At 47.4% G+C, this 19391-nt stretch overlaps 1 protein-coding gene and 1 long non-coding RNA gene across 13 annotated transcripts in view; one reads left to right on the forward strand and one right to left on the reverse strand.

Moving 5' to 3' along the window:
- Window positions 1-6810, reverse strand: part of AGFG1 (ArfGAP with FG repeats 1) — a 64876-nt gene extending 58066 nt beyond the window's left edge. For 6 of the 10 annotated variants that reach the window (XM_077291160.1, XM_077291155.1, XM_077291152.1 and 3 more), the window contains exon 1: window positions 6359-6663. In XM_077291160.1, the coding sequence (XP_077147275.1) occupies window positions 6359-6525 (167 nt within the window). In that variant the 5' untranslated portion in view covers window positions 6526-6663. Of the gene's footprint in view, window positions 1-6358 lie in introns of all 10 variants that reach the window. The other 4 variants (XM_077291157.1, XM_077291156.1, XM_077291154.1 and 1 more) reach the window with 3 other exon arrangements.
- The window catches only part of LOC143808463 (uncharacterized), a 56078-nt gene continuing 43221 nt past the window's right edge, over window positions 6535-19391 (forward strand). For 2 of the 3 annotated variants that reach the window (XR_013221958.1, XR_013221959.1), the window contains exons 1-2: window positions 6940-7073; window positions 13064-13226. This is a non-coding gene — a long non-coding RNA (uncharacterized LOC143808463). Of the gene's footprint in view, window positions 6664-6939; window positions 7074-13063; window positions 13227-19391 lie in introns of those variants that run through there. The other variant, XR_013221960.1, reaches the window with a different exon arrangement.

Genomic DNA, 19391 nt, shown 5'->3' on the forward strand with positions numbered 1-19391 from the left:
AATGCTGCATGGTGGATTTATAGCTCAGTCATCAAGACTAACCTGCCTGAAAGATCCCCATAGAACATGATACCAATAAAGCTCCTGACACTATAGTGTCCCATTCATTTCAGGCCCAACACTCGGCAAGACAACACGTCACTCATCTGTATACAGCAGCTACCCAGGACGAAGGCTGTCACCAGCACAGTCAGGGGCTGAATGATCAGCAACGAGGACACAACTGACCGACCTTAATAGTAGAACGCAGAATCTGGATCCTGAGGGAGGAAAACTACTGGGATGGACTCAATGAAATACCTGCAGAACTACAAGTCACAATTCTCCAGAAGACGAGCAGATTCAATGACGATAATAGCCAAGAAGATCTATAGTTGTCAACAGAAACCACTTGGTGATTATGGCCCCCGAGGAAGTGACGCTGCTCAGCGACTGACACGTTCCATGGAGGATATGAAAGCCCCCGGAGCCAATACAAGGGGTGATTCACATTATGTGACCCAAGTCCCATGACACATAGCGCCGCTCATCCAAACACAGCAAATACAGCCATGGTCCTCCCAGTATGTACCTACCTAGGAATGACGGATGGGAGCGTGAGTTGTGCAAATATGAACATCCCCATACTGTGTGTATGAGACCGTATATGCAGAGTATCAGAATGAGAATACATTACATTTCATATTAATGAAGCATGAGAACAGCTTTATGTAGAACAGAGGTCCCCAACGTTTCTGGCCTTGAGAGCCACAGTCAGCTCTGAGAGAAGGTCGTGAGCCACATTCAGCTCCCGCCCCCTCACAATAGTGGCAACCAAAGCCCCCATTACAGGCATAATGGTAAAGCATTTCCACAAAAATCAATCACCCCAAAGCAGTATACAAAGACCTAAGGGTTCCTACAATACCCCCATTCAGTATTCTCCTATAAAGCACTCCCAAGACACTGCCACATCCAGCTTCAAACATCTCCTCGGACAGGTGGTGTCATCTTGTCTCCAGCGCACCATACTTCAATCATCTCAAACCCCTAATACTAGTATATGTGCATCCAGATCTGCTCTTCTGTGCAGGGCTGCTCACAAAATTCAGATGTGCTCTTCATACCTATTTGCTAGAACTAGAGCCAATGCACCAAGCTGACAGACAGCCGCGGGCCACAATTCATGGGACCATGAGCCACATGTGGCTCCGGAGCTACAGTTTGGGGACCCCTGATGTAGAAGAACACATGTATATACTGTACGAGGGCATGGGCTGACAGCATGTACCAGGTATGAGAACCCATAAGTAATACTGAGAACATCTATCCATGCACGTATTCAGTACGAGAGCCTGTGTGCAGCCGTACAATATGTAAGAAAGTAAAAGCACTTGTATATAGGGAAGAAAACATGAAGGCACAATGTATGAGAACATGTGAAGTGTGGGAAGATGCTGCCACCAAGACATTGATGATGCAATACAGGGATTATAGTTCTGTGAGGCTATAAGAACATGAGTTATACAATGTGCATGTATGCAGCATGTATGGGAAATGTAATCCATGTATCACATAATATGTGTGTAAATGCTGTACAGTGTGTATGAGAACGTGTATTGCTATACTTTGTATGAAGAATGAGAACGATCGCAATAATGCATTCATGAAACATAGCTATACTGTATGAGAGAAAAATGTGCAGGTATACAGCAGGACTAAAGGTCCAGCACACTGTGTATATAGAGTAATGGTCACATGTATGTATACAGCAGGACTAAAGGTCCAGCACCCTGCGTATATAGAGTAATGGTCACATGTATGTATACAGCAGGACTAAAGGTCCAGCACCCTGCGTATAGAGTAATGGGCACATGTATGTATACAGCAGGACTAAAGGTCCAGCACCCTGCGTATATAGAGTAATGGTCACATGTATGTATACAGCAGGACTAAAGGTCCAGCACCCTGTGTATATAGAGTAATGGTCACATGTATGTATACAGCAGGACTAAAGGTCCAGCACCCTGTGTATATAGAGTAATGGTCGTATGTATGTATCCAGCAGGACTAAAGATCCAGCACCCTGTGTATATACAGTAATGGTCACATGTATGTATACAGCAGGACTAAAGGTCCAGCACCCTGTGTATATAGAGTAATGGTCACATGTATGTATACAGCAGGACTAAAGGTCCAGCACCCTGCGTATAGAGTAATGGGCACATGTATGTATACAGCAGGACTAAAGGTCCAGCACCCTGCGTATATAGAGTAATGGTCACATGTATGTATACAGCAGGACTAAAGGTCCAGCACCCTGTGTATATAGAGTAATGGTCACATGTATGTGTCCAGCAGGACTAAAGGTCCAGCACCCTGTGTATATAGAGAAAAGGTCACATGTATGTATACAGCAGGACTAAAGGTCCAGCACCCTGTGTATATAGAGTAATGGTCGTATGTATGTATCCAGCAGGACTAAAGATCCAGCACCCTGTGTATATACAGTAATGGTCACATGTATGTATACAGCAGGACTAAAGGTCCAGCACCCTGCGTATAGAGTAATGGGCACATGTATGTATACAGCAGGACTAAAGGTCCAGCACCCTGCGTATATAGAGTAATGGTCACATGTATGTATACAGCAGGACTAAAGGTCCAGCACCCTGCGTATATAGAGTAATGGTCACATGTATGTATACAGCAGGACTAAAGGTCCAGCACCCTGCGTATAGAGTAATGGGCACATGTATGTATACAGCAGGACTAAAGGTCCAGCACACTGTGTATATAGAGTAATGGTCACATGTATGTATACAGCAGGACTAAAGGTCCAGCACCCTGCGTATATAGAGTAATGGTCACATGTATGTATACAGCAGGACTAAAGGTCCAGCACCCTGCGTATATAGAGTAATGGTCACATGTATGTATACAGCAGGACTAAAGGTCCAGCACCCTGCGTATAGAGTAATGGGCACATGTATGTATACAGCAGGACTAAAGGTCCAGCACCCTGCGTATATAGAGTAATGGTCACATGTATGTATACAGCAGGACTAAAGGTCCAGCACCCTGCGTATATAGAGTAATGGTCACATGTATGTATACAGCAGGACTAAAGGTCCAGCACCCTGTGTATATAGAGTAATGGGCACATGTATGTATACAGCAGGACTAAAGGTCCAGCACCCTGCGTATATAGAGTAATGGTCACATGTATGTATACAGCAGGACTAAAGGTCCAGCACCCTGTGTATATAGAGTAATGGTCACATGTATGTATACAGCAGGACTAAAGGTCCAGCACCCTGCGTATATAGAGTAATGGTCACATGTATGTGTCCAGCAGGACTAAAGGTCCAGCACCCTGTGTATATAGAGAAAAGGTCACATGTATGTATACAGCAGGACTAAAGGTCCAGCACCCTGTGTATATAGAGTAATGGTCACATGTATGTATACAGCAGGACTAAAGGTCCAGCACCCTGTGTATATAGAGTAATGGTTACATGTATGTGTCCAGCAGGACTAAAGGTCCAGCACCCTGTGTATATAGAGAAAAGGTCACATGTATGTATACAGCAGGACTAAAGGTCCAGCACCCTGTGTATATAGAGTAATGGTCGTATGTATGTATCCAGCAGGACTAAAGATCCAGCACCCTGGTGTATATACAGTAATGGTCACATGTATGTATACAGCAGGACTAAAGGTCCAGCACCCTGTGTATATAGAGTAATGGTCACATGTATGTATACAGCAGGACTAAAGATCCAGCACCCTGTGTATATAGAGTAATGGGCACAAAAAAGCTCATCAAGAGAATGCCAAGAGTGTGCAAAGCAGTCATCAAAGCAAAAGGTGGCTACTTTGAAGAACCTAGAATATAAGACATAATTTCAGTTGTTTCACACTTTTTTGCTAAGTATATAATTCCACATGTGTTAATTCATAGTTTTGATGCCTTCAGTGTGAATGTACAATTTTCATAGTAATGAAAATGTAGAAAAATCTTTAAACGAGAAGGTGTGTCCAAACTTTTGGTCTGTACTGTATGCATGTTGCCTCTGTCCCCACATGCCTGCATGTAGCCTCCGTCCCCGCATGTAGCCTCCGTCCCTGCATGTCTGTATGTAGCCTCCGTCCCTGCATGTCTGTCTGTATGTAGCCTCCGTCCCTGCATGTATGTCTGTATGTAACCGTCCCCGCATGTATGTCTGTATGTAGCCTCCGTCCCTGCATGTATCCTCCGTCCCTGCATGTATGTCTGTATGTAGCCTCCGTCCCTGCATGTATCCTCCGTCCCTGCATGTATGTCTGTATGTAGCCTCCATCCCTGCATGTATGCATGTATGTATGTATGTATGTAGCCTCCGTCCCTGTATGTATGTATGTATGTATGTATGTATGTATGTAGCCTCCGTCCCTGTATGTATGTATGTATGTATGTATGTATGTATGTATGTATGTATGTATGTATGTAGCCTCCGACCCTGTCTGTCGCCTCCATCCCTGCATGTATGTATGTATGTAGCCTCCGTCCCTGCATGTGTGTATGTATGTAGCCTCCAACCCTGTATGTAGCCTCCGTCCCTGCATGTGTGTATGTATGTAGCCTCCGACCCTGTCTGTAGCCTCCGTCCCTGCATGTATGTATGTATGTAGCCTCCGTCCCTGCATGTGTGTATGTATGTAGCCTCCAACCCTGTATGTAGCCTCCGTCCCTGCATGTGTGTATGTATGTAGCCTCCGACCCTGTCTGTAGCCTCCGTCCCTGTATGTATGTATGTATGTATGTAGCCTCCGTCCCTGCATGTGTGTATGTATGTAGCCTCCAACCCTGTATGTAGCCTCCGTCCCTGCATGTGTGTATGTATGTAGCCTCCGACCCTGTCTGTAGCCTCCGTCCCTGCATGTATGTATGTATGTATGTATGTAGCCTCCGTCCCTGCATGTGTGTATGTATGTAGCCTCCAACCCTGTATGTAGCCTCCGTCCCTGCATGTGTGTATGTATGTAGCCTCTGACCCTGTCTGTAGCCTCCGTCCCTGTATGTCTGTCTGTCTGTAGCCTCCGTCCCTGCATGTATGTCTGTAGCCTCCGTCCCTGCATGTATGTCTGTAGCCTCCGTCCCTGCATGTATGTCTGTAGCCTCCGTCCCTGCATGTATGTCTGTAGCCTCCGTCCCTGCATGTATGTCTGTATGTATGTATGTATGTAGCCTCCGACCCTGTCTGTAGCCTCCGTCCCTGCATGTCTGTATGTAGCCTCCGTCCCTGCATGTATGTTTGCATGTAGCCTCCGTCCCTGCATGTCAGTCTGTAGCCTCCGTCCCTGCATGCATGCATGTATGTATGTATGTATGTATGTATGTATGTATGTATGTATGTATGTAGTATGTATGTATGTATGTATGTATGTATGTATGTAGCCTCCGTCCCTGCATGTATGTATGTAGCCTCCGTCCCTGCATGTATGTATGTATGTAGCCTCCGTCCCTGCATGTATGTATGTAGCCTCCGTCCCTGCATGTATGTCTGTCTGTAGCCTCCGTCCCTGCATGTATGTCTGTAGCCTCCGTCCCTGCATGTATGTCTGTAGCCTCCGTCCCTGCATGTATGTCTGTAGCCTCCGTCCCTGCATGTATGTCTGTATGTATGTATGTATGTAGCCTCCGACCCTGTCTGTAGCCTCCGTCCCTGCATGTCTGTATGTAGCCTCCGTCCCTGCATGTATGTTTGCATGTAGCCTCCGTCCCTGCATGTCAGTCTGTAGCCTCCGTCCCTGCATGCATGCATGTATGTATGTATGTATGTATGTATGTATGTATGTATGTATGTAGTATGTATGTATGTATGTATGTATGTATGTATGTATGTAGCCTCCGTCCCTGCATGTATGTATGTAGCCTCCGTCCCTGCATGTATGTATGTATGTAGCCTCCGTCCCTGCATGTATGTATGTAGCCTCCGTCCCTGCATGTATGTCTGTATGTAGCCTCCGTCCCTGCATGTATGTATGTAGCCTCCGTCCCTGCATGTATGTCTGTATGTAGCCTCCGACCCTGTCTGTCGCCTCCGTCCCTGCATGTATGTCTGTCGCCTCCGTCCCTGTATGTATGTATGTCGCCTCCGTCCCTGTATGTCTGTCTGTCGCCTCCGTCCCTGCATGTATGTCTGTATGTAGCCTCCGTCCCTGCATGTCTGTATGTAGCCTCCGTCCCTGCATGTATGTATGTATGTAGCCTCCGTCCCTGTATGTATGTCTGTCGCCTCCGTCCCTGTATGTCTGTCTGTCGCCTCCGTCCCTGCCCGCAGCCCCCACCCTCCCGGCCCGAGCTGCCGCTGCCCGTACAGGAGCCGGTACTCACAGGATGCCGGAGCAGGACGTGCACACGAAGGCCCCCGCCGTCATATTGGCGTAGGTCGGGCCGCGCTGGTCACAGTCGAAGCACTTGCGGTTGTGCGGGAGGCTGGTCATCTCCCGGAGCAGCTTCAGGTGCTTCTCCTCCTGCTTCCGCTTGGCGCTGGCCGCCATGGTGAGCACCGGCCGGGGGCGACACACCGGGAGACACCGGGCGGCACCTAGCAGGCACAGTCAAGGGCCAGTGACGTGTACTGGGGGCGTGGCTTCAAACGTCACGTTCATAAAGGCGGGGCCTAGTGACGCTGAAGGGCAAGTATCAGTTATTAGAGAGATAATAATCGCGCTGTACACGGGTGAGGGCGCGGGAGAACACGCATCGTGCGGATCGTGAGAATGGTCTCGCGTGGATGAGGACGGCGGGATGGACGTTCTGACATGAACGGCAGAAAGGAAGGCGGAAGTCACACAATACACTTCCGGATTCCTTCACTCGTTACTAGGCAACAAGATGGATGCGGACTGTATGACCGCTGGGCTTGGTCCGTATGTTCTGCGCCTGCAGATGTGTCATGTCTCCTGTCCCTGGTAATAGACCCATGGGTGTCCGGGCTTCTTACTGCGTGACACCCTGTGTAAGGACGTGTTCTCATACAGCTGACAGGAGGCAGGGCCGTGTGTGTGTGTGACAAGGACACCGCCATGGTCACACGAAATAATAGGTAATACCGCACACTGTGCTCATGGGATAAGTAATACCGCACACTGTGCCCCCGGGATAAGTAATACCGCACACTGTGCCCCCAGGATAAGTAATACCGCACTCTGTGCCCCCAGGGTAAGTAATACAGCACACTGTGCCCCCGGGATAAGTAATACCGCACACTGTGCCCCCAGGATAAGTAATACCGCACACTGTGCCCCCGGGATAAGTAATACCGCACACTGTACCCCCAGGATAAGTAATACAGCACACTGTGCCCCCAGGATAAGTAATACCGCACACTGTGCCCCCAGGATAAGTAATACAGCACACTGTGCCCCCGGGATAAGTAATACCGCACACTGTGCCCCCAGGATAAGTAATACCGCACACTGTGCCCCCAGGATAAGTAATACCGCACACTGTGCCCCCAGGATAAGTAATACCGCACACTGTGCCCCGGGATAAGTAATACCGCACACTGTGCCCCCGGGATAAGTAATACCGCACACTGTGCTCATGGGATAAGTAATACCGCACACTGTGCCCCCGGGATAAGTAATACTGCACACTGTGCTCCCAGGATAAGTAATACTGCACACTGTGCTCATGGGATAAGTAATACCGCACACTGTGCCCCCAGGATAAGTAATACCGCACACTGTGCCCCCGGGATAAGTAATACCGCACACTGTGCCCCCGGGATAAGTAATACCGCACACTGTGCTCATGGGATAAGTAATACCGCACACTGTGCCCCCAGGATAAGTAATACTGCACACTGTGCCCCCAGGATAAGTAATACCGCACACTGTGCCCCCAGGATAAGTAATACCGCACACTGTGCCCCCAGGATAAGTAATACCGCACACTGTGCCCCCAGGATAAGTAAAACCGCACACTGTGCTCATGGGATAAATAATACCGCACACTGTGCTCCCGGGATAAGTAATACCGCACACTGTGCCCCCAGGATAAGTAATACCGCACACTGTGCCCCCGGGATAAGTAATACAGCACACTGTGCCCCCGGGATAAGTAATACAGCACACTGTGCCCCCGGGATAAGTAATACCACACACTGTGCCCCCGGGATAAGTAATACCGCACACTGTGCCCCCAGGATAAGTAATACAGCACACTGTGCCCCCGGGATAAGTAATACAGCACACTGTGCCCCCAGGATAAGTAATACCGCACACTGTGCCCCCAGGATAAGTAATACCGCACACTGTGCCCCCAGGATAAGTAATACCGCACACTGTGCCCCGGGATAAGTAATACCGCACACTGTGCCCCCGGGATAAGTAATACCGCACACTGTGCCCCCGGGATAAGTAATACTGCACACTGTGCTCCCAGGATAAGTAATACTGCACACTGTGCTCATGGGATAAGTAATACCGCACACTGTGCCCCCAGGATAAGTAATACCGCACACTGTGCCCCCGGGATAAGTAATACCGCACACTGTGCCCCCGGGATAAGTAATACCGCACACTGTGCTCATGGGATAAGTAATACCGCACACTGTGCCCCCAGGATAAGTAATACTGCACACTGTGCCCCCAGGATAAGTAATACCGCACACTGTGCCCCCAGGATAAGTAATACCGCACACTGTGCCCCCAGGATAAGTAATACCGCACACTGTGCCCCCAGGATAAGTAAAACCGCACACTGTGCTCATGGGATAAATAATACCGCACACTGTGCTCCCGGGATAAGTAATACTGCACACTGTGCCCCCAGGATAAGTAATACCGCACACTGTGCCCCCGGGATAAGTAATACAGCACACTGTGCCCCCGGGATAAGTAATACAGCACACTGTGCCCCCGGGATAAGTAATACCACACACTGTGCCCCCGGGATAAGTAATACCGCACACTGTGCCCCCAGGATAAGTAATACAGCACACTGTGCCCCCGGGATAAGTAATACCGCACACTGTGCCCCCGGGATAAGTAATACCGCACACTGTGCCCCCAGGATAAGTAATACCGCACACTGTGCCCCCGGGATAAGTAATACCGCACACTGTGCCCCCGGGATAAGTAATACCGCACACTGTGCCCCCGGGATAAGTAATACCGCACACTGTGCCCCCAGGATAAGTAATACCGCACACTGTGCCCCCGGGATAGGTAATACCGCACACTGCCCCCAGGATAAGTAATACCGCACACTGTGCCCCCAGGATAAGTAATACCGCACACTGTGCCCCCAGGATAAGTAATACCGCACACTGTGCCCCCAGGATAAGTAAAACCGCACACTGTGCTCATGGGATAAATAATACCGCACACTGTGCTCCCGGGATAAGTAATACTGCACACTGTGCCCCCAGGATAAGTAATACCGCACACTGTGCCCCCGGGATAAGTAATACAGCACACTGTGCCCCCGGGATAAGTAATACAGCACACTGTGCCCCCGGGATAAGTAATACCACACACTGTGCCCCCGGGATAAGTAATACCGCACACTGTGCCCCCAGGATAAGTAATACAGCACACTGTGCCCCCGGGATAAGTAATACCGCACACTGTGCCCCCGGGATAAGTAATACCGCACACTGTGCCCCCAGGATAAGTAATACCGCACACTGTGCCCCCGGGATAAGTAATACCGCACACTGTGCCCCCGGGATAAGTAATACCGCACACTGTGCTCATGGGATAAGTAATACCGCACACTGTGCCCCCAGGATAAGTAATACTGCACACTGTGCCCCCAGGATAAGTAATACCGCACACTGTGCCCCCAGGATAAGTAATACCGCACACTGTGCCCCCAGGATAAGTAATACCGCACACTGTGCCCCCAGGATAAGTAAAACCGCACACTGTGCTCATGGGATAAATAATACCGCACACTGTGCTCCCGGGATAAGTAATACTGCACACTGTGCCCCCAGGATAAGTAATACCGCACACTGTGCCCCCGGGATAAGTAATACAGCACACTGTGCCCCCGGGATAAGTAATACAGCACACTGTGCCCCCGGGATAAGTAATACCACACACTGTGCCCCCGGGATAAGTAATACCGCACACTGTGCCCCCAGGATAAGTAATACAGCACACTGTGCCCCCGGGATAAGTAATACCGCACACTGTGCCCCCGGGATAAGTAATACCGCACACTGTGCCCCCAGGATAAGTAATACCGCACACTGTGCCCCCGGGATAAGTAATACCGCACACTGTGCCCCCGGGATAAGTAATACCGCACACTGTGCCCCCGGGATAAGTAATACCGCACACTGTGCCCCCAGGATAAGTAATACCGCACACTGTGCCCCCGGGATAGGTAATACCGCACACTGCCCCCAGGATAAGTAATACCGCACACTGTGCCCCCAGGATAAGTAATACCACACACTGTGCCCCCGGGATAAGTAATACCGCACACTGTGCCCCCGGGATAAGTAATACCGCACACTGTGCCCCCGGGATAAGTAATACCGCACACTGTGCCCCCAGGATAAGTAATACCGCAAACTGTGCCCCCGGGATAAGTAATACAGCACACTGTGCCCCCGGGATAAGTAATACCGCACACTGTGCCCCCGGAATAAGTAATACTGCACACTGTGCCCCCAGGATAAGTAATACCGCACACTGCCCCCAGAATAAGTAATTCCGAACACTGTGCCCCCGAATTAAGTAATACTGCACACTGTGCCCCCAGAATAAGTAATACAGCACAGTGTGCCCCCCTGGAATAAGCAATTCAGCACAATGAGCCCCTGGAATAAGTAATACAGCACAATGTGCCCTCTGAATAATTAATACCGCACAGTGTGACCCCCGGAATAAGTAATACCGCACACTGTGCCCCCGGGTAAGTAATACCGCACACTGTGCCCCCGGGTAAGTAATACCGCACACTGTGCCTCTGGGATAAGTAATACCGCACACTGTGCCTCTGGGATAAGTAATACCGCACACTGTGCCCCCGGGATAAGTAATACCACACACTGTGCTCCCAGGATAAGTAATACCGCACACTTTGCCCCAGGGATAAGTAATACCGCACACTGTGCCCCCGGGATAAGTAATTCCGCACACTGTGCCCCCAGGATAAGTAATACCGCACACTGTGCCCCCAGGATAAGTAATACAGCACACTGTGCCCCCGGGATAAGTAATACAGCACACTGTGCCCCCGGGATAAGTAATACCGCACACTGTGCCCCCAGGATAAGTAATACCGCACACTGTGCCCCCAGGATAAGTGATACCGCACACTGTGCCCCCAGGATAATACCGCACACTGTGCCCCAGGATAAGTAATACCGCACACTGTGCCCCCAGGATAAGTAATACCGCACTCTGTGCCCCCGGGATAAGTAATACCGCACACTGTGCCCCCAGGATAAGTAATACCGCACACTGTGCCCCCGGGATAAGTAATACCGCACACTGTGCCCCCAGGATAAGTAATACCGCACACTGTGCCCCCAGGATAAGTAATACCGCACACTGTGCCCCCAGGATAAGTAATACCGCACACTGTGCCCCCAGGATAAGTAATACCGCACACTGTGCCCCCAGGATAAGTAATACAGCACACTGTGCCCCCGGGATAAGTAATACAGCACACTGTGCCCCCGGGATAAGTAATACCGCACACTGTGCCCCCAGGATAAGTAATTCCGAACATTGTGCCCCCGAATTAAGTAATACTGCACACTGTGCCCCCAGAATAAGTAATACAGCACAGTGTGCCCCCCCTGGAATAAGCAATTCAGCACAATGAGCCCCTGGAATAAGTAATACAGCACAATGTGCCCTCTGAATAATTAATACCGCACAGTGTGACCCCCGGAATAAGTAATACCGCACACTGTGCCCCCGGGTAAGTAATACCGCACACTGTGCCTCTGGGATAAGTAATACCGCACACTGTGCCTCTGGGATAAGTAATACCGCACACTATGCCCCCGGGATAAGTAATACCACACACTGTGCTCCCAGGATAAGTAATACCGCAGACTTTGTCCCAGGGATAAGTAATACCGCACACTGTGCTCCCAGGATAAGTAATATCACACACTGTGCTCCCAGGATAAGTAATACCGCAGACTTTGTCCCAGGGATAAGTAATACCGCACACTGTGCCCCCGGGATAAGTAATTCCGCACACTGTGCCCATGGGATAAGTCAGGTGTGGGGAATCTTTTTTCTGCCATTTATACCATCCTTCGGGGGCCGTACAAACTCCACCCACAAAGTACATCCTGACTCTGGCACTGATTTCAGGACGTAATCTTTCATTGCATGCCCTTCAGTGTTCAGTAGTGAACACTGTGTGTGTGTGCTAACAGAGCAAGAAGAAATTAATGAGCTGTTTGTAATCCATGTAATCCAAATACACCTCCCCTCCCAAGAATGCGGGTATCTGCCCGGGGGCGTGATAATAGGTCATCGAGGGCTGTAAATGGCCTTGGGGCCTGAGGTTCCACACCCCTGGGATAAGTAATACCGCACCCTGTGCCCCCAGGATAAGTAATACCGCACACTGACCCCAGAATAAGTAAACGCTCACTGTGCCCCCTGATTAATACCCCCTATGAATGGTCTTGGAATGCTACTTTTAGTAGGCGTCTTGATGGAATCCGCTGTGGCACATACAGAATGTACAAAATATGAACAACTTATATTTTTACCAAAATATTTACGTTCACTTTCTTTACACAGCTGTAATTACAAATATCATTTACATTGTCTGCTATGGTGACGTTTATATATCGTCTCCCCTAAGAAAAAAATATTTGAATATTTGAATAAGAAATGTGCTGTTAGAATTTCCTCTTCACGTTTCGACCACCAAGTCTGGCCAGGAGGGAGCCTCGGTAATCTCCGCTGTCCTATGCAAATTATTCTAATCGTCCATTACAGGATTGTGCAGCCTCACTCATTGGGAAATCATGCGTCTGCTGACACAATGTTTCTTTCCGGAGAGATAAGAGAACTGAAGTTTGGAATTTTGTTATTACAGTGGAATTATACAGATGGAAATACCAGACATTGCACAGAACACAAGCTTGTGCTTCCTGTAGGACATCAGGCTCCATCAGATCACTTCCATTTAATTGTTGATTAACCAAAAAGCTGCAGGGAAATCATACGAATATCAAGAAAATTACCTCCAGTGATTTAAGGTCAGGTTTGGCTTAATTGAGCCTAAAAATAACATCTGCCCTGTCATATGGGACTAGAAAATTAGCATTATGGACGATTATTACAATTATTATTTTTATTATAAATCATTATGAGATTAAAAGAAACAATTTCTTAATTTATAAGTATTGAGTCGATGATATGTGTTCCAGTTTAATACATGGATCCGCTGCGTACCTACAAATTTACAGAATCTACGTTAGCAACAGTAAACATGAAAATAGGCCGACACCAGTCCACAGTACAAAGACAATAAACGTAGAGGCCGATTCATTAAAATTGGCATTTCATATGACAGTCTTAACCTCTTCACCGCCTTGGGTTTTTCTGTTTTTGAGTTTCTGTTTTCTGCTTCCCAGAGCCATAACTTTTTTATTTTTCCATCAATATGGCCATATGAGGGCTTGTTTTTTGCAGGATGAGTTGTACATTTGAACTACACTTTGTTTTGCCATATAATGTATTGGAAAACAGGAAAGAAAAATTAAATTCAAAGTGCGGTGAAATTGCAAACCAATCTGCAATTCCACAAATGTTTTTTGTTTTGCTATTTTACCATGTTCACTAAATACGAAAACTGTCCTGCAATTATGATTCTCTAGGTCATTACGAGTTCGTAGATACCAAAAATGTCTAGGTTCCTTTTTACTTAAATGGTGAAAAAAAGTTTCCTAATAAAAAATTTTTTGCCATTTTCCAAGACCCGTAGTGTCTTAATTTTTCGTGATTTGCTGCTGGGTAAGCACTTATTTATTTGCATGCCGAGATGTAGTTTTTATTGATACCATTTTGGTGTAGATACGATGTTTGATCGCCCATTATTGCATTTTAATGCAAAGTTGCGGTCCAAAAAAAATTAATTCTGGCGTTTTTACTTTTTTTCTCGTTGCGTCGTTTACCGATCCAATTTATTCTTTTTATATATTGATAGATCTGGTGATTCTGAACATGGTGATAACAAATATGTGTATTTTTTTTCTTTCTTGTTTTATTTTAAATGGGGCAAATAGGGGGTGATTAGAACTTTTATATTTTTTTAATTTTTTTCAATATTTTTTTTTATTTTATTTTTTTTTTTTACTTGCTTCAATATTCTCGAAGCTGTGATCTTGCGATCACTTGTGCTACACATTGCAGGGCTGAAGCCCTGCTCTATGTAGCTAAAATGCTCACTTGGCGGTGCTCATAACAATCCGGCAATGAAAACCACAGTGGTCTGCTGCAGACCTCGGGTTTTCATGCCAACTCATCGGCGACCTGTGGTCATGTGACAAGGGCGCCGATGGGCAGGATTAGTGAAACACTTCCGACACGAGTGTGTTAAATGCTTCAGTCAGATATTTAACATGCTAGCAGCCGCGGGTGGATCGTCATTTCACCCGCGGCTGATAGGGGCACATGTCAGCTGTTCAAATCAGCTGACGTGCTGGAAAAGTTGTAGGTTCGCTTCTGGCGCATGCAGCAAATGGGTAGCCCACCTTAGAAATAACTATACGTCTAAGGTGTGAAAGGGATTTTCCCCACGAACGAAAGTTCATTTTAATCAATAGATCTTGGAATAATAATAAGTTCCACAATTGGATGTGTTTAAATCAAATGTTCCTGTGCTGGGATAATCTTATACATGTGCCCCTGCTGTGTACTGTGTAATGGCCGTGTCTGACCGTGAGAGAACATGGTCTGATCATACCACAGCTCCTGGGCAGGGGAGGAAGCATAGGAGTATACAGACATTACAGCAGGAAAGTGCAGCTGATTTTTTTGGTGAGGTAAACGATTTCCCTACCTGTTTATAAACAACGTTTTGCTTCAAACTTCAAAGAAAGAATCAACTGTGCTCCCCAGCTGTCCTGTCTGTTGTCAGGAAATAGGAAAGTTCTCATTACTTCACTTACACATACAGAGCTCTCAGCTGCAGTTTCCTCTGCCTGCCAACACAAGGCTGGAATTCTGAGCCACTCTTTCTTCCTCTTCCTGTGTAATCCTAAACCCCTCATTTTTCCCCCTCCCTCAAGAATTTATATGGCTCTATGCTGTGACAGACAAGTCTCTCTACCCTACTGATTCCCCCCTCCCACCTGTTACTGGATAAATCTGGTATAGGAAGCATGGGCTTTTATTGTGCTTTTAAGGTTATATATATTGGCACTGATCAGGGCTAAAGATATAAGGATTATATATTCTGGATGTCCATCGAGGGATCTATAACTCCCTGAAATCGGTAGAAACTAAACCCAACAAGTGCAAAGAGCGGGTGTCTCCATAAACGGGTCATGTAATTACACCGTGTTTACACTTAAAAGAATCCCCCTAATGTGGGGCACATCCGGATCATTGTGTCTTTCGTATACGAGATTCATACAGTGAGCTAGGCATAAAAATGGTTGCCATACCTCTAAGTAAAGGGGAGGTTTCATCCTCTAAGTGAGGTCACCATAGGGGGAGTGCCTGGGTTTTAGGCTAAGTTTTTAGGCTAATAAGTGAGTGAAGCTGCAATCTTCACGTGTCTTTGTCTGTGGTCTAGCTGCTATACAGGGGTGATTCATCTGGATATATGCTCCCCCTTCCCCCACAGCTCACGGTCACCCATGAAATGATATGAAATGTAAGTGTTTTTCAACTTTAATCCCATTTTATTTGTAATTGTATTGTACATATGATATTTGTCTTTATAATATCTTTTTATACCTCTGTAAACACTGTCTACCTTTTTTGGAGTAAAATATAAAATTACTAGCTTGTCTCTCCTTGCTCTATAACGTACGGTCACATCCTCTGAAGTGAATTATGCTACTAATCTGGGTTGGCTCCGGACCCATTAATAATTAAGAAATCGGAGCTGGTGGCAGCGGATTTGTCCTGTGCGATTGGGAGGCTTTGTAGCGACCGACGGCGTTGATAATTATTATTCCCGCCTGAGTGGGAGTAGGTATATCACCCTCGCTGCAGTGTGCCCATTTGCCAGTACAAAGTAAGGCAGCCTTTCTGGTGACTAATTATCCTAGGTGCAGTACTCGGTCTGACCTGAGGTTAAGGGGGGCGCCAGAGAGCTGCAAGATCCAAACCGGAACTGGGAAGTGGGATATAGATAAATGTCATTCAGAAAGAACCAGAGGCAACCAAACAACCCCAGTTCATGACAAATTGGTGTGAGTGGTGGGTATGATAAAGGTATCCTCCCTGTGAACTGCGACATCTGTGTACTCTCTTTTGCGTCCTCCCCTGCCCAGGAGCTGTGGTATGATCAGACCATGTTCCTGCACAGTCAGACACAGACATTACACAGTACACAGCAGGGGCACATTTATAAGATTATCTCAGCACAGGAACATTTTATTTAAACACATCAAATTGTGGAACTTATTATTCCAAGGTCTTTTGATTCAAATTAACTTTTGTTCGCAGGAAAACACCTTTTATCCGTTCCCAACCTTGGACGTACTGAGTTTGCCCAAGCGATTTTGCACTCACAGAGACTGTGCGTGTGCAATCGCCGCTGGGTGTCAGCTGATGCTGATGCTGACACCGGCACTTTAACCCCCTAAATACTACCATTGCAGTATGTAGCAGGCATGCAGAGGGAGAGAGCCCCCTCTGCACTTCGATCGGGGCCCAGCGACATCATAGCGAGGGCCTGATCATTGCCATGGTGACCTAATGTTGTCATGATGACATCCGGGTCACCAGGCTACGGCAAGCCCTTCAGAGGAGCTTGTGTCAATGCAGCACTGACAGTTATAATCCATTGCAATGGATTATAGCTGCAGCTAATCTGCCTGCTGAAAGTAAAAGTCCCATAGGTGGGAGAAAGTAAAAAAAAAAAATGGTAAAAATCCAAAAATAATAATTATATATATATTGTACCCATAAATAAATATTTTATGTAAAATAAACAAAAAAGTACATATGTTTGGTATTGCCGCTCTGTACCACTAGTTAACCCCTTCAGTGTACACATAGAAAAAAATTATTAAAGGAAACCTGTCATCGGTTTGGTCGATGAGTTACGGCTACCGCCTTTCATGGCTTATATACAGCATTCTATAATGCTGTATACAGTAGGGGAAATAATTATTTGATCCCTTGCTGATTTTGTAAGTTTTCCCCCTGACAAAGACATGAACAGTCTATAATTTTAAGGGTAGATTAATTTTAACATTGAGAGATAGAATATCAAAAATAAAATCCAGAAAATCACATTGTATAAATTCTGTAAATTTATTTGTATTTTGCAGTGGGAAATAAGTATTTGATCCCTCTGGCAAACAAGACTTACCGTATATACTCGAGTATAAGCCGACCCGAGTATAAGCCGACCCCCCTAATTTTGCCACAAAAAACTGGGAAAACTTATTGACTCGAGTATAAGCCTAGGGGGAAAAATGCAGCAGGTACCGGTGAATTTCAAAATTAAAAATAGATACTCCATACCGTTCATTATGGCCCCATAGATGCTCCACATAAAGCTGTGCCACATATAATGCTCTGCACCGTTCATTATGGCCCCATAGATGCTCCACATAAAGCTGTGCCATATATACAATGCTCTGCACCGTTGCCCCATAGCTGTGCCATATAGTGCTCTGCACCGTTGCCCCATAGCTGTGCCATATATATAATGCTCTGCACCATTGCCCCATAGCTGTGCCATATAGTGCTCTGCCCCATAGCTGTGCCATATAGTGCTCTGCCCCATAGCTGTGCCATATAGTGCTCTGCCCCATAGCTGTGCCATATAGTGCTCTGCCCCATAGCTGTGCCATATAGTGCTCTGCCCCATAGCTGTGCCATATAGTGCTCTGCCCCATAGCTGTGCCATATAGTGCTCTGCCCCATAGCTGTGCCATATAGTGCTCTGCCCCATAGCTGTGCCATATAGTGCTCTGCCCCATAGCTGTGCCATATAGTGCTCTGCCCCATAGCTGTGCCATATAGTGCTCTGCCCCATAGCTGTGCCATATAGTGCTCTGCCCCATAGCTGTGCCATATAGTGCTCTGCCCCATAGCTGTGCCATATAGTGCTCTGCCCCATAGCTGTGCCATATAGTGCTCTGCACCGTCCATTATTGCCCCATAGCTGCTGCTGCAATAAAAAAAAATAAAACACATACTCACCTGTCTTGCAGCTCCTCGGCGCCATCTTCCTGGCGTCTCTCCGCACTGACTGATCAGGCAGAGGGCGGCGCGCACACTATATGCGTCATCGCGCCCTCTGCCTGAACAGTCAGTCAGAGCGGAGAGAGAGACGCCGGGAAGATGGCGCGACGCCCGGCGTGTGGAACCAGGACAGGTGAATATGACATACTTACCTGCTCCCGGCGTCCCGCTCCTTCCCCCGGACAGCTGGTCTTCGGTGCCGCAGCCTCTTCCTCTGTCAGCGGTCACCGGCACCGCTGATTAGAGAAATGAATTATGCGGCTCCGCCCCTATGGGAGGTGGAGCAGCCTATTCATTTCTCTAATGAGCGGTCCCACGTGACCGCTCAGGGGAAGAGGCTGCAGCACCCGGAGACCGTGTAACAGGCAGGGGGAGCGCCAGGATCGCCGGGACTAGGTAAGTATATGACAGTGCTCACCCGCCGACCCCACCACCGATCATGACTCGAGTATAAGCCGAGGGGGCACTTTCAGCCCAAAAATTTGGGCTGAAAATCTCGGCTTATACTCGAGTATATACGGTAATACTTGGTTGCAAAACCCTTGTTGGCAAGCACAGCAGTCAGACGTTTTTTGTAGTTAAAGATGAGGTTTGCCCACATGTCAGGAGGAATTTTGGTCCAGTCCTCTTTCCAGATCATCTCTAAATCATTAAGATTTTGAGGCTGTCGCTTGGCAACTCTGAGCTTCATCTCCTTCCATAAGTTTTCTATGGGATTAAGGTCTAGAGACCAGCTAGGCCACTCCATGACCTTAATGTGCTTCTTTTTTAACCTCTCCTTTGTTGCCTTAGCTGTTTGTTTTGGGTCACTGTCTTGCTGGAAGACTCAGCCTCAACCCATTTTTAATGTCCTGGCGGAGGGAAGGAGGTTGTCACTCAGGATTTTACGGTACATGGCTCCATCAATTCTCCCACTGATGTTGTGAAGTAGTCCTGTGTCTTTAGCAGAGAAACACCCCCAAAACATAATGATTCCACCTCCATGCTGG

Source organism: Ranitomeya variabilis, chromosome 2 (assembly GCF_051348905.1).
Source record: "Ranitomeya variabilis isolate aRanVar5 chromosome 2, aRanVar5.hap1, whole genome shotgun sequence".
Classification (NCBI taxonomy): domain Eukaryota; kingdom Metazoa; phylum Chordata; class Amphibia; order Anura; family Dendrobatidae; genus Ranitomeya; species Ranitomeya variabilis.